This window comes from Wyeomyia smithii, chromosome 3, assembly GCF_029784165.1.
Source record: "Wyeomyia smithii strain HCP4-BCI-WySm-NY-G18 chromosome 3, ASM2978416v1, whole genome shotgun sequence".
NCBI lineage: Eukaryota > Metazoa > Arthropoda > Insecta > Diptera > Culicidae > Wyeomyia > Wyeomyia smithii.
This window is the reverse complement of record NC_073696.1, coordinates 137,698,365-137,714,107: the sequence shown is the minus strand read 5'-3', so window position 1 is coordinate 137,714,107 and position 15,743 is coordinate 137,698,365. Positions and strand designations below refer to the sequence as shown.

The window sequence follows — 15,743 nt, the reverse complement described above, 5'->3', positions numbered from 1 at the left end:
GGTTGATAGTTTCGCCTTTTTGAAAATTGATGAATTTTGTTCTAATGTCCTTATTTTGTTGTCCAGAGAATTGAACGCGTGCTGCGGCCAATAATTCCATGTCAAGAGGCAATAGTGATGATAGGTGATGATATTGTTGTTGCTACTGTTGTTGTTACAGTTACAGTTTGAAAACCTATAGTGCCATCTGCCCCCGAATACAACCTAAAGCCCACAAGCAAAATCTGCCTCTCCATCCCGTGGTCCCTGGAATGACCAGTCCGAGCTACAACCTCTCTAAATATGTCTGCAAAATATACCAAATATCCATCCAGACCAAATACAATGTACGTGATTTTCGCAGCATCTGCCAATACGCTATTAGTATTAACATTACTATTCCACCACAATGCGAAAGGATATCACTGGACGTCATATCGCTTTTTACCAACATTCCTAAAGAATTAATTATCTGTGATACAGCTGGGGATCGCTAAGGACCAACACTAATATTAATTTGGACTTGTTATTGGAAAACGTCAACGTCTGGCTAGATTATAGTTATTTTATGGTCAGTGATCGATATGACTGTCAAATAGCTCTTGCAGCCATGGGAAACCCTCTCTCACCGATACTCTCCGATCTCATAATGGAACCACTCGTTTGACACTGTTCTACGCAACATTTGTTTCCCCGTTCACACAATAGGCAAATACGTCGATGACCTATTTCTTATAATTCCCAAAAAAAAAGAAAATCAAAATACTGATAGCCTTCGATTCATACCACACAAAATCGACAAAATTAAATATATCATCCAATTTTACCACACGAGTAAACGATTTATCCACCAACCTTACAGATAACCAAAAGAAAAAGATCATAATTAATCAGATTTAATACTATCCGCTATTGTAGCGGGGGCCTAATGTGGTTGGTAACGTCTCCGCCAACCACGCTCGACGCCTGGGTTCGAATCCCACCGCCGACATAGGTGTCGATGGTTGTGGGTGGCGCGATCCCCTCACAACCAACCCAACTGGTCTAGATTCAATCCTAGCCGACACCGGGAGATTTTCTGAGGCGAAAAATCTCTGGGATCACACCTTCCATCGCATGAGGAAGTAAAGCCGTTGGCGCCTGTCCGTTAATAAACGGCTCGTGAGTTAGGGTCCTGGGTGTGGAGTCGCCTCCCTGGGCGTCGGTGATTGGCCACAACAGTGGCGGAACTAGACCGACGGAAAATAAGCGAGAATAAAAAAAAAACTATCCACTATCCACTCAGTCTAATCAATAGATGCTGGAATCGAATGAAAACAGCTAAAAATCACCGACAGTACACCCACAACAGAAAGAATATATCGGTCAATACCATATATAACGATGCTGACACCCAATATAATTAGAATATTAAAACAGCAATACCCAGAAGTTTGTATCTCAACCCGATGTACATATAGCGTGAGTAAATTTTTCACCCAAATCGTTCCCGCATTACTTAAACGTAATGTCATATATAAAATACCTTGCAGCAACTGTAATAAAAGTTATATTGGCATGACTAGTAATCTGCTCAAGAGCGGATTCTTCAACCATCAGAGCAATATAAACAAGCATGATCAACTTTCAATAAATATGTCTTACAACTAGGCAACACATGAAGATTTAACAACAAATGTTTAACATGAGAGAGAGAGATAGTTTCTCCTCGCTCGTAAAAAATATGTTTAATATGTGAATGTACTAAATGCAAAATAAATCCTTCAGATGAAAGATTGTTTTAAAAGCAAAATTTACTAACTTCACCAGGTTTTTCGAGACGCTAGACACCTTGATATTTTAGGCACGACTCGGGCCACGGCTCCCTTGCCGCCATCCACCGCCCGCCACACTAAATTGTTAAAATGTTTTATGCAGTAATTCTCGAAGAAGGCTCAATACACTCAGCTTAAATGTAGGACAGTAGACAAACTTCTTTTGATCGAAAATAAACAATTCATTCTTTGACAACTAAACGATTGGATAAATAACTCAAGCGCTAAACCTTAGCCTACCTACACGTTCCCCCTTGCCGAATGTTTTATAAAAATAATATGTTTGTCATGCAGCACTACCTACTCGTTTACTAATAATAACTGTTTGTAAAGTACGCAACCAATAACTACTGGGTTACCTATAATATCTGTTTTCGTATATAAATACGATTGCACTACTCCAGATGTGTTAGTAACAGTTTGCATTTTGTGAAGATGAATAAAGTGAAAATGGAATACACCAAGCCCAAATGCTGTAAACCCTTTCTTGATCATCGGTGCTCATCAAGCTTACGCAAATTAAACGAAAACGTTATTGCAAAATTAAAAATATTGAACAGTCAAGCTCATTTTAATACGTCTTTATCAATTTGTGATTCGTGTAGTTATTGGAATGATAGTCAAGCCACCATTCATCCCTTCGTTGTTTTCTATTCAGAATCTGGAACACTTAAGAATATCAGCTTCATCACAATATCGGAAGTACTTTATCATGATACTGTTGCGGTTCAGGTGTCCATTGCCGAATTAATGAGTTTTTTGAAAACAACAATAGAGTTGAAAAAAGCGATATTAATGTCTGATGGAGCTGCCTCACAATATAAAAATAGAAAAAACTTTGCAAGTCTTCGCAAGTTCAAAACAAAATATAACGTCGATGCAGAGTGGCATTTTTTTGCGACTTCTCATGGTAAAGGCCCATGCGATGCAATTGGTGGCATATTAAAACGAATGGCAGGAAATGAAAGTTTAGCTAAAGAACATGAACATCCCATTACAAGCGCAAAAGAATTGTATGGTTGGTCTAATCAGAAAAGTAATAAAAATTCATCAAAAATGTCATTTAGTTGGGTATCATAGGAAGAATATGAACAAGGAGTAACAGAATGGAGCAGTATTTTCAAAAAATCTATAACAATAGCTGCCCTACAAAGGTATTACTCATTTGTTCCAATTTCAGAAAATAAGATACAAACGAAGCTGTTTTCAAAAGATGACGAATCATTTACTTATGAAGTATATAAAATATAAGGTGAAACTAGTTCTTTAAAGTATCTATGTCATAAAAAAATATGTTCCTAAGATAATAAAACTCGAAAATAAATATTTGATTCTTATATATATTTATATCACTTAGAACATTTAACTGTTTTCTTGAGAACCGTTCGCCCAACCGTTTTGTTGTCAAAGAATGATTTGTATATTTTTGGTCAAGCATTCAAATGAACGTAGGGTAAAACACCTATTTTCGGCCTATTAGGCGACGCGTTGGATTATTTTAGGCAACACTAAACTAATTGTCAATTCAATAGTAACGTGTTTTACATCACCTTAATCACGAACAATCTGTGAATAAGTAAATGTATTTCGAAAATTGCCAGACGTTTTCAAAATTAAACTATATCCACAGAAAGCAAACTACTCCAAGCGTGTATTTTCGGTCTAAAAAATCTATTTTCGGTTCTGTTTCGATCCTATTTCCGGCATGGTAATGATTGGCTAATTTCAAATAAAAACATATAACCAACACATGGACATGTAATGAAGTGTGTTACAAAAATATGAAAAGGGTCTAACTTGTTTTTTAAATTCTTGTTTTCAATTTCTGGTTCGATAAAAAATAACGTTCTTACTTTCTGTTCTACATCTTTGTTCCGAATCTGATAATTTTTTCTTCACCATTCACAAGATATTTTATACTTTTCTCCATTTAGTTTAGCAAGAAAAATAATGTATGAAAAATTAGAATAAAATCCGCTTTTTTCAATACTTTTTCCCAAATTGTTGAATTCCTACTGCCTCAACAGCGTTCGTACTTTTTAAATGAGCTATCATCTTTTTATTGTGAACAACGAGAATAATAAATGTTGTTCATAATTTTATAACAAAATTGGGAGAGTAATTTTACACGAATGAGTCACAATCAATTTAAAAGATTTTTTATTAATTTTTTATATTTATATTTTTAATTTCGTCCGTAATGAGGTCCTGTTTTGTGCTTTGAGGCTTAATTTGAATGAGTTTATATGCGGCCTCTTCTTTAAAATCTCTCGAAAAATTCAAATCTCTTTCTTTCACTGATTGATGTGTTTCCTCTGATTCATTTATTGGCCACAACGAATTCGACGTTGAAGGTTGAGAAGTATTTTGCAAAGTGTCATTAAAAATTCCAAGCTCAGAGTTTGAAGAAGAACCTGAAAATATATCCATGACATAAGTGAAAGTAAATATACGTGAGAGTAAGTTCATACCGTTACCGCGATCAACTGATTTTCCCAAACACTTACTGTAGTCTACAGCATTGGCGTTGAATGGAAATATTCCACAGCGACGGAATGAACTGATTATTGTTGTTTGTTTTAAGGACTCACTCATGGCTTGCTCTAGTATTGGTCCAAATTTTTTTAACGTTATTTCATAGCCTTGCTGTCGAACATTTTCCACACATCTGTTCCAGCTTTTCTTCAATGGTCCAAAAATGCCTACATCAGCAGGCTGTATGATTCTAGTTGCGTTAGGGTGTAAAGCAACCAGCACGATCCCGAGTTCTAGGCACGCTTCCGCGGCTTCAAATGCCGTATGACTCTTATGGCCATCGATGAAAAAAATAACAGGGAATTTCACTTTCCTTTCTACTAACGATGGGTAAATCAATTTTCTAATGCAAAGGACAAAATTTTTGGTAGTCATCCATCCATTGTCACTAGTGTCGAGTCCCCAAGTACCAGGAAAGCTACGTATAATATCCTTAGGCAGCCGCCGGTATGCTAAGATGACATCTGGTGGAAAGGCATATCCATCGGCAGAAAAGCAGTACAAAACAGTAATGTTTTTTTTAGTTGTTGCAATCTCTATAATGGGTATGTTCTTGTCTCCTTTTTTGGCAATAACTCGTGATGGACATGCATTCAATAGGAATCCTGTTTCATCGCCATTAATGACTCGTGAGGCATCATTCAGTGCATCTATCAAATTGTGTTCCGTGAAATAATCAAGCACGGTTTGAAACCAATTTTTAATATCTTTTTCAGTCACACATGCACTGGCCTTCGTTACTGCTTCTGGTTTCCTAATTGTGAGCGCTGGGTGCCTTTGAAAAAAACCTTTAACCCAGCTTTTCCCTGAAAAAGTGAATGCAAGATAGAAATATTTATTCTTCCTGTCTCTTTTTTTTATATCACACGATACGAGACTACAAATAAAAGAACCCCTATCGCAATATGTTGTCTTCTCAAGTGAACAAATTTGTTTATAATTACCTGGAACATTTTTTCGAAATGGATTTTGTCTGGGGTTTGATTCTAAGTAGCTGGATATTTTATGTTTCAAATTATCAACGGTAACAGGAAACCCTTTTCGTTGCATCTCCAGCAACCAGTTGTCAATTTTATTTTCTTCCTCTACAGTCAACACTGTTCTGGGACCTCTTGAACCCTTATGTTTATAATTGTCGCTGAGACGATATTGTATTGTAGTTCGTGGGATGCCGAAAGACTTCCAAGCTTTATACACAGTTAAAGTCTTACAGCGAACCTTTTCCACGACGCTATTCAAATGCATCTGACTGTATCGTTGATGAGTCTGTTTTCCTGAAAACCAACTCAGTATAAATATTTCTGTATTTAGCACTATAATATAAAGAAATCTATGTAATCAATGTATGAAAGCTAAACCGTCGTCTGCACGACTGAGTTTTGTTTTTTCTTCATTCAAATCTAACTAGGTAACTTACATACAGACTACAGAGATTGTTCAGTATAACTCACCTGTATTGTTATTATAGAATAGCGATTTAGAACATTGAGATATTTGCGACAGCAGCGGGTCACATTCCGTCAACACAGATGACTGCAAATCACGCTGCGGATTGTTCAAAACGGGTGCTGGTTCCAAATGTGAAGCATTCACAACAGAATTTTTTTTTAGCGACAAATCCATTGGCAGAGCCGGCTCGATTGCCAATTTCTTTGGCGGTGCCTGCGCGATTTCGCAGCGGCTCGTCGTGAGATTCATAGCCGTGTCCTTTTATACAACCTAATTAACTATTAGAAATATGTTTTCGATGTCATAAAGACACTTCGGTACCTGTACAAGAAAACAAAACAACAGCTTTACGTATCTGTGTTCTTACTCTGCAACACCTGTCAAAAATAATTGCCTGAATTTGCAAAAGGGTGTAAGCCAATTAGCGTGTATGTGTTTTAGCCTGGGTGCCAGTTGGTAGACGAAATCTGTTCAGTATTAGGGATTTTACTCAAAATGATGAAATTAAAACTAGCAGCTCTGGATGTATAAGTGTAGTAGTGTGAATTGTGTTCAGAAATAAGACTGTGCCGAAATTACAATCGCGAATATTTTCAGAGAACCAGGCAAATTTATCGTGTTTTTTTTCGAAGATAAGCAGAAATGAGAGCAGAATGTATAATTTTTTGGTAAAGTAAGTGTTATAAAAAGATATACAATGAAAATTTTTGTTCATTCAGTGGATAAATTCGAAAAATTTTGCATCGGAAAATTGGCGAACGAGATGTCTTTTAGTGTAAGCGGTGGATGGTATTAATTCGGCCGAATTAGACGAGGCTTGAAGTCAGGCAGAAAAAAGAAGGTTATTGAAACAATTGCATGAAAAAGGCTCAACTTATGGTTTTTTTTTTCACCAAAAAATAATAAATTAGCTAGCCGTTGTTCAAAAATATGATTATCTATGATACATTTTGTGTAATGTTTCTCGTGAACGTAGATGCTAGGCAAATACTGAGACATAGGCCCAATTTACCAGCATGCCGAAATTACCCTCCAGTACCCTATGATTTTTGCTGGAGAACCATGGACAAATTAAGAAAAACGTGTATTTTCCTAAATAATTATAATTTTTCGAGCTTAAATTAGAAATAACTCGAAAACCAATGCCTTTAGAATGTTTACTACCAAGAGCCTTTTGATTCCAAATGACTCTCTGCATCTTTTAAAATCATCAGAATACAAATATTTTGAAAATTGTTTGAATTAGAATTTTCATAAAAAAATTGATCTACCCTAAAAAAATTGTTTTTCATTTCTCCATCCTGGATTTCTTTTAAAAGTTGTGTATTAATGTCAAGTCTCTCAAAAAAATGTAACTCATGGGTGTAAAAACTCTCCATCTGTGAAAAATGCTCAGTTTGCTAAGCCAAATACGTATGCAAAGTTTCATTCAAATCAAAAATGGTCGATTAAATTTTCGCGTATTTCCAGGCGATTTGAAATGATTTTGCTCTTGTGCGATTATTTTTTTTTTGTGCGACTGTTTTTGTGCGATTTTTTTTTGTGCGGTATATGAAAAAGGACCACTTCCGACAACATTTTCAGTCATTTAGTTTTTCCGTTTCTGGGAATGAATTCCAAGAAGTGTTGCGTCCAAAAATTGCTATTTGAGCCAGTTTTACGTAGGAAAAGTCACGAAATGCTTGCCTACGAAGGAAGGCGGTTGAACGGATGAGTATGTTTAAAAAAGTTTCGTTTATCAATCCGATGTTTTAAAATTGTTCTCATGGGTATTCTAAATCAGAATCAACATCTTTCGAGTTATTTTTAACTGAGAATTTTTTTATGCAGTCCCTATCCACCGCATAAAAAAAGTTTTTTCTCAAAAATGCTGTGGAAATATTGTTTTGTAGCTGCACGTGAAGTTTCAAATAATTGTTTTTATGCGATTTATTTTGTGCGGTCCTTATCCCTCGCACAAAAACAGGTTTGACTGTACCTAATTAAGTTGATTCCTGTTGTTATGATTTACGCAGAAATACAGCGATGTATTTTTTCGTATATTAATTACTTACCTCGTTTTTCGGTTCGATCGAGATAAAAAGAGAATTTATGTTTAGCAGCAGGAAAATCAATCATGAATAAAGCTTCAATTGATAGGCGAAATTTTCGTCTAGGTCTGAAACAATGTAGAAAAATAAAAAATAATATATTTTGTCAGAAAAAGATTTGAAAATAAGTAAATAAATTATAGAAAAAAACTTGATGCATTGTTACTTACGTCGTTCTTCAATAGGGTTATTTTTCTACTGAGCAATTTAGAAATACAGCTCTAAGGGTTGTATGAAATGGTGACGTAAGACAAATATAAATATTGATTCTAACTCATATTTAACATATTTCACTACGCATGTTATACACCGTGTATCTCATACAGGTATGAGGGCTCCACATGCTATCGTGTTAGGAACAAGAATGAAGTTGAATTTTTTACACGCAGTCTTTTGTAGCGAGTTGAGCGTAAATTTTTGCATTGAAGGTGGAGCGACGCAGATTCGAGAAAGAGAAACGAAACAAAACACCTTAAATACTACTGAATTATTGTCATGAGCACCAAAGAATAATTTGTACTTTTCTGCTGCGAAAATTAGCCTGATTCTTGATTAACTAATCTGCGTTATCGATATTGGACCAATAACGGTATGCGACTGGGTACAAAAAAAAACAATTGAACTGGATAATCACCAAATTTAGCAGTCAATTTTATTGTAAATGAAGGTTATATCTTGCTGCGTTAAACCGTTAAACGTTTATCTGTGGTGCCTTGGTCGTAACTGTAAAACTGATTATTAAGAAATACATGAACATTTCACGCTAGTAGTGATTTTTTGACGTAGAATACGTCTTACGGCAACAATTACAGGGATCCAATTTCAATACAGGTATCCAATTTCAAAACCGAAAACATCGAGAGCGTCACAAAAATTGTCCAATTTCAAACGTTTTAAACCCAGTCAGTTTCCAACCGATTTCTGTCATTTTTGCAGCAATTGATTGAAAAATCATTTGAGCACCCGTCCAAATGCAGAAAATTTTAATCTGATTGTTCAAACTATTGTAATCTTGAAAATTGTTGAACTTTGTCGAAACGCAAATGTCGATTTTTGATTGGTCGCTTGCTGCCTTTCCCTAAAAAGGACGACAGAATGGAGTACCTAGTTAGCCGGGAATGCACTCTTTGGGCTATATAAGAGACTGTTTCTCCTCAAGCAAATCAGTTTACTAGCAGCAGGCAACAGCAGCGGACATCAACACCGATGGCAGTAGGCGAAGTGGATCAGCAGCGGGCAACAGCGGCGGTGGTAGTGGTTAGCTGCAGTTTCTACCTCTTTCAGTTCGGCTTCCCTTCGATCTGAGTTTGACCCCACCAGCGGTAATCCAATTCAGATATCGTTGCGTGCATACATCCCAAAACTGAAAGACTCGCACCGCCAGGTGGATTGAGAAGCCACCGTCATCCAGCGTATGTATATATAGGCTGTGTGCACATAACGTGTGTGAATATCTGTAGCGTGTGTCCTTAATATATAAGGTGTGTGCCTGGCGTGTGTAGCTTGCTATATAGCGTGTGTGTATGTTTATGGCGTGTATGCATGTCTGTAGCGCGTGTGTGCATGTTCATAGCGCGTGTGGTTTGCTATATAGCGTGTGCATGACGACAGTTTGTGTGGCTTGCTATTTAGCGTGCGTGGCTTGCTATATAGCGTGTGTGGCTTTCTATAGAGCGTGTGGCTAGAGTGAGTGGCTTGCTATATAGCGTGCGTGGCTAGCTGTATAGCGTGTGTGCATGTTTATATCGTGTGTGGCTTGCTAAATAGCGTGTGTGGTTTGCTATATAGCGTGTGCATGTCTAGCGTGTCTGTGCATGTTTATAGCATGTGTGGCTTGCTATATAGCGTGTGTGGCTAGCAGTATAGCGATTGAAATTTTCATATATAATTGCCAATAAATCAGCTCATGTAGAATTTAATCATCACTGTAAATCATTCAAAACTAAAAAAAAATTTGCCATGCTGAAAAAAAATTATTCAGTTGTCAATAGATGGCATTGACAAACACAATTAACCTCAAAGTATATCTGAAGAATTTCTGAGCTACAACAATACAATATCGCATGCTAGCCTGGGGGCTAATGCGGTCTCGATCAACTAGATTAGTTGAGAGAATTCGTTATCGATATTGTTTTCGGCACATTTTTCATGTTGTAGGATAAATACAACGATACACCATGCCCCAGTGCTGAGTCGTGAAAATTTCCAGCTCGTAAAGTTCCTCGACCTGATCGGGAATCGAACCCGATATCACAAACGTGTGGGAGAGCTAGCCGACCGACATCGCTAACCACAGAACCACGGGGACCGTTTTTGAGCTAGTGAACCACATAATTTTTCGCGCAAGTTGCAGCAATTAGGTGTAAAATTATCTACGCTATCGTAAAATGCAGAAAATTGATATTTGACTGTTATATCATAGATGGGGAATGTACTATTTGCCCTTGTCTATAGCCTCTTCGAAGCCACTGCCTAAATTAAGATATCTTAGTGCAACTTGATACAAAAAACAGCCTCAAAACAATTCAACAATTAATTATTGTTTTGGATACGGCAGCAATCTGGAGCAAAGAGACTATTAAATTAATTAACCCCAATTTAGTGTATTCTCAAACCTATTCCAAGAAATACATTGACATAAGACAGGCTGTCGTATTCTACGTTACCTCTGTGGTCGTGTCTTGTAAACAACCTCTTCAACTGTTTTTTACACACAACATTTATTTGACACGGCACAATACAAATTAATGTTTTACGGAGCCAATTAAGTCTAATGCCTTATGGTTTAAAAAAACGTATAACTTAAAGGTAAATTTTTTATCCTCGCTGCCGACTATCTAATGCTAAAAAATAAACATGTAGCATGTATGGCAAGTTTCGCTGAGCGAGGATATCACGAACTGGCATATGGGGCTGTATTCCTCGGGCCCTGAGGGTATCCAAAAGTAGAGATCTGGCGCCGCGGAATTCAGCACACACCCAAACCACGTGTTCAATGTCTTGGTACCCCAGTCCACAAACGCAACGATTACTGCTCGCCAGCCCAATACGCAGGAGATGTGTATCTAACCCGTAGTGGTTGGACATAATCCGAGACATCATGCGACTGAAATCTCGTCCTACATCCAACCCCCGTAACCAAGGTTCTGTGGGAACCTTGGGGATGATGCTGTGTAGCCACCTCCCCAGTTCTCCCATATCCCACGAGGCCTGCCAGTTGATAAGTGTATTCTGACGTACAAATGCGAAAAACTCATCGTAGGCAATTGGTCTGTTTTAAATTTCACCGTTTGTTGCGCCCACCTCAGCCAAAGTGTCCGCTATCTCATTGCCCGGAATGGAACAATGAGAAGGGACCTACACTAAGGTAATCTGAGAAGATTTTTCGGATAAAGCACTCAGATGTTCCCGTATTTTCCCCAGGAAATACGGGATTGCCTTACATCCTTCATCGATCGGAGAGCCTCAATGGAACTAAGACTACCCGTGAAGATGAAATAATGGTCCGTGGACATTTTTTCAATAATCCCTAAGGTATACTGAATTGCAGCCAATTCTGCGACGTAAACAGAAGCAGGATTATCGAGCTTGTAGGAAGCGGTAAAATTGTTGTTGAAGATACCGAATCCAGTGGACCCGTTGAGAAGTGATTCATCAGTATAAAACGCATTGTCGCAGTTGATGTTTTTAAATTTCTTATAAAATATTTTAGGGATTTGCTGCACGCGTAAATGATCCGGGATTCCACGAGTTTCTTCCATCATGGATGTATCGAAAAACACAGTAGAAACAGAAGTATCTAACAAGTTGACACGATTGGAGGTGTATGAGGAAGGATTTATACTTTGAGACATGTGATTGAAATACACAGAGAATACGAGTAGTCAGATCCCAAAAGCGGTCTTTTTATGGGAGAACGCCCGCCAAAACTTCCAAACTCATCGTATGGGTTGAATGCATGCAACCTAAGGCAATACGCAAACAACGATACTGCAATCGTTTCAGCTTGAATGGGCGTTTGCAGCGAAGCGGAAGCAGAAACACCCGTACTCAAGCACCGACAATATCGTTGTTTGGTAAATGAGGTCTCCTGAGCGGGCGCGCCACCATGATCCAGTAATTGTCCGGAGAAAATTTACTCGCTGTTGACATTTTTTCATCAAATACCGAACGTGACATCTCCAGGTGCATTTTTAAACGAACCAGACACCAAGATATTTAAATACCAAAACCTGAGAAATTGTTTCACCCATTAACTGTAAGTGGAGCTGAGCAGGCTAGCGCTTCCTAGAAAAAACTATTATCTCAGTCTTCTCCGGAGAGAATTCGATACCTAGCTGTAAAGCCCAAGCAGACAAATTGTCCAAGGTATCTTGAAATGGTCCTTGCAAATCGGCAGCTTTAGCTCCTGTAACAGAGACCACGCTGTCGTCTGCAAGTTGTCGTATCGTGCAGAAATTTCTCAGACATGCGTCAATGTCATTCACATAAAAGTTGTAAAGAAGGGGGCTTAAGCATGAGCCCTGGGGAAGACACCCATGTAGCTAATACGAAATGCTGCCAAATCACCATGCGTAAAATGCATATACTTTTCGGACAACAAATTATGCAAAAAATTGTTTAAAATTGGTGAAAATCCTTGTCGGTGAAGTATGCCCGAAAGAATGTCAGTAGAACGGAATCAAAAGCCCCCTTAATGTCCAAGAACACAGATGCCATTTGTTCTTTGCGAGCATACGCCAGCTGAATATCTGTAGAAAGCAACGCAACACAATCATTCGTTCCTTTGGAACGGCGGAAGCCAAATTGAGTATCTGATAGTAGACCGTTTGATTCGACCCAATGGTCTAAACGACGGAGTATCATTTTCTCCATCAATTTCCGGATACAGGATAGCATTGCAATCGGCCTATAAGAGTTGTGATCAGAAGCTGATTTTCCCGGTTATTGGATGGTGATCACCTTCACTTGCCTCCAATCCTGCGGTACAATGTTTTGCTCCAGGAACTTATTGAACGAGTTCAACAAGCGCCTTTGGCATTGCCGGGTAGATTCTTCAACAAGTTGAATTTGATTCTATCTAACCCAGGCGCGTTATTGTTACAGGACAGGAGGGCAACCAAAAATTCTGCCATCGTAAAAGGTGATTCTATCGCGTCGTGGGCCGGATACGCATCGCGAACAAAGTTTTGCGCAGGAGCAGATACTGGACATACTTTCCTGGCAAAATCAAATATCCACCGACTAGAAGACTCTCGCTTTTGTTGACCGTTACGCGATTGCGCATTCTTCGGGCTGTGTTCCCAAGAGTGCTCATTGATGTCTCCCTCGACGTCCGACGACGACGACCGACGCCAATATCTGCGTTTCTTTGCTTTTGTCCCACCACGGAGTTGGAGGCCGTTCTTTGATCGTCACCCCGGGATATTTCTTCGTTTTGGCTTGCAACGCGGCGACGAGAATTAAACCCGCGAGGAGGCTCTAATCTTTGAGTGGTGGGTGTTGTTGAATCGACTCGACAGCTTCTGAAATCATTTCCTCGTATAACTTCCGCTCGATATTCCGTATGAGGTCATACGGAATATCAACTGATCGCGTGCGAGTTGAACCATTATCAATTGAAATTTGAATAGGCAAATGATCGCTACCGTGGGGATCAAGGACTACCTTCCATATGCAATCCAACCGTAGCGATGTTGAACATAAAGATAAATCTAAAGCACTGGGGCACGCTGGAGGATTCGGAACGCGTGTCATGTCCCCGTTGTTCAATATTATCATATCGAAGTCGCCGCAGAGGTTATAGATCAAAGAGGAACGGTTATCGTTAGAAGGGGAACCCCAAGTCACGCCGTGAGAGTTTAAATCTCCCAAAATCAAACGTGAGGAAAGAAGATGTTCTATTAAATCAAAGAGCAGCCGTTGCCCAACCTGTGCTCTGGGAGGAATATATATTGAGGCAATGCAAAGCTCTTTACCTTGTATTGTCATTTGACATGCGACAGCTTCGACGCCTGGGACCGAAGGGAGGTTAATACGATAGAAAGAATAGCACTTTTTGATCCCTAGTAGTACTCCTCCGTAAGGAGTGTCTCGGTCAAGGTGCATTGTATTAAAATCATGGAAGTTAAGATCTAGATTTGAAGTGAGCCAAGTTTCACAGAGGGAAAATGCATCGCATTTATGCTTATTAATCAAAACTTTAAATAATTCAATTTTGGGGATGATGCTTCTACAATTCCCCTGTAAAATAGAGATAGAATCCTTCATCTCAGCTGATGAATTAGCCATCGAAGGATACGATCGCTGCAAGTAGGGGCCATTTAGCAGTCAACTGCTTCAAAAACGTTTTAACTGTTGATAGAAATGCCAGCAGAAGACTTTTATGAGGATCAGTTATTTAAAATTGTCGAAAATCCAGTCCACAATATCTGAAAACTTCAGCAGTCCAGATTCTGGCTGAATCTTGGACGAAAAAGAAGAAACAGTTGGGTTTTTTGATGTTCCTGGAAGTGGCGGAAACTCCTTACTTGAATTCAATTTTGCCAATCCCGGAGGAGTTTGCTTCGGATTTTCTAAAGCACTTTTTTGTTTCTTAGTATCAGTCACTTCAGATGGAGACCTTCTCTGTCCTTTCCTAGGAAGCCTAGGGGAAGAAAGGTTTTTTCCTCTTCCTAGATTTCCCGGGTTCAGTAAAAGAAGGTTCCCCAACTGAATAGTCAGAATCACACTCATCGGATGACAAGACCTCAAGAAGATTCGGGGAAACCAGTTTGGTGGCAGCGGCCTCTTTGAGCATTTCTGCGGAAGTGGGCTTAGAGCACTCTTTCAGAGACCGCTTGATCTTCTCTTGGCGCTGTTTGTACGCGGGACATGCAGACAGCTAATGCGGAGTCTGCCCACAATAATGGCCCTTTTCAGCACCCTTATTACAGGCGTCATCCGCATGCTGCTCTCCGCACTTGCCACAACGTGCTTTATTGCCACAGTGGGAGGCCGTATGGCCCAACTGTTTGTACTTGAAGCAATTCATCACCCGCAGTACTGATGTCAGTACAGAGTCTGTACAGTCAGTCAGTACAGAGTCTGATGGGCTGTAAGTTTTTACACCCTTGTCGAGCGATACTGAATGTAATTGCTTACATTCGAGTATCTTGACTGGTTTAAGGCTGGAATCCTTGAAAATGCCTTCTCCAGCCTTCAACAGGTCCTCGACGGTCAGACTCGATTCGCTGACCACAGCGTCAATCTCAACTACGCGAGCTGGAATGTACACGTGGTACTCCCACGTGAAAAGCTCACAAGCAGCAATCTCGTTTGCTTGCAGTTTATTCGGGCGTACTTTAGTTATTTCAGTCACGGCTGTAAACCGTGCCAGATCTCTACAAATTTGCATTGTGTTCAATTCTTTTACTTTCGGCCGGAAAAATACAGCCCCAATACCAGCTTTGCCCTCCGGAAATTGCTTTAGCCGATGGGTAGCTTCCTGCGGGGCTCCATTTTAACCCTTGGAACTTTGTATTCAGGAGGGCTGGGCGGTGGAACGAGCGAGTTTTCATCCCCGCGTTCGTCGTCCATGTTGGACGCGTGAGCCACACACGCAAAATGCCAATCAACAAATAATATTGCAGAAAAAAAAACAAGAAAAAAACTACTTAGCTTCTGCAGCCGCTCGCCATCACAATTAGCGCACGGGCGATGCCAATCTCCAGTCCTTCACACAAGAGTCCGGTAGCAAAAGCTTCAGCCGTTCCAGCCACACAGCAGTACCAATACAGCCGAACAGCAATGCGCCGGGGAATGGATCGCTCCAAGTAGCGACACAACGCACGGGCTATTGTTGACTTCTTCTTCCTTGTTTTGAAGTTTTTGCTGT

At 39.4% G+C, this 15,743-nt stretch overlaps 1 protein-coding gene across 2 annotated transcripts in view; it reads right to left on the bottom strand.

Moving 5' to 3' along the window:
• Positions 1-15,743, bottom strand: part of LOC129731353 (cartilage oligomeric matrix protein) — a 531,272-nt gene that overhangs the window by 438,103 nt on the left and 77,426 nt on the right. For both annotated transcript variants that reach the window (XM_055691254.1, XM_055691255.1), the window contains exon 4: positions 7,832-7,935. In XM_055691254.1, coding sequence (XP_055547229.1) covers positions 7,832-7,935 — 104 coding nt within the window. The remainder of the gene's footprint in view (positions 1-7,831; positions 7,936-15,743) is intronic.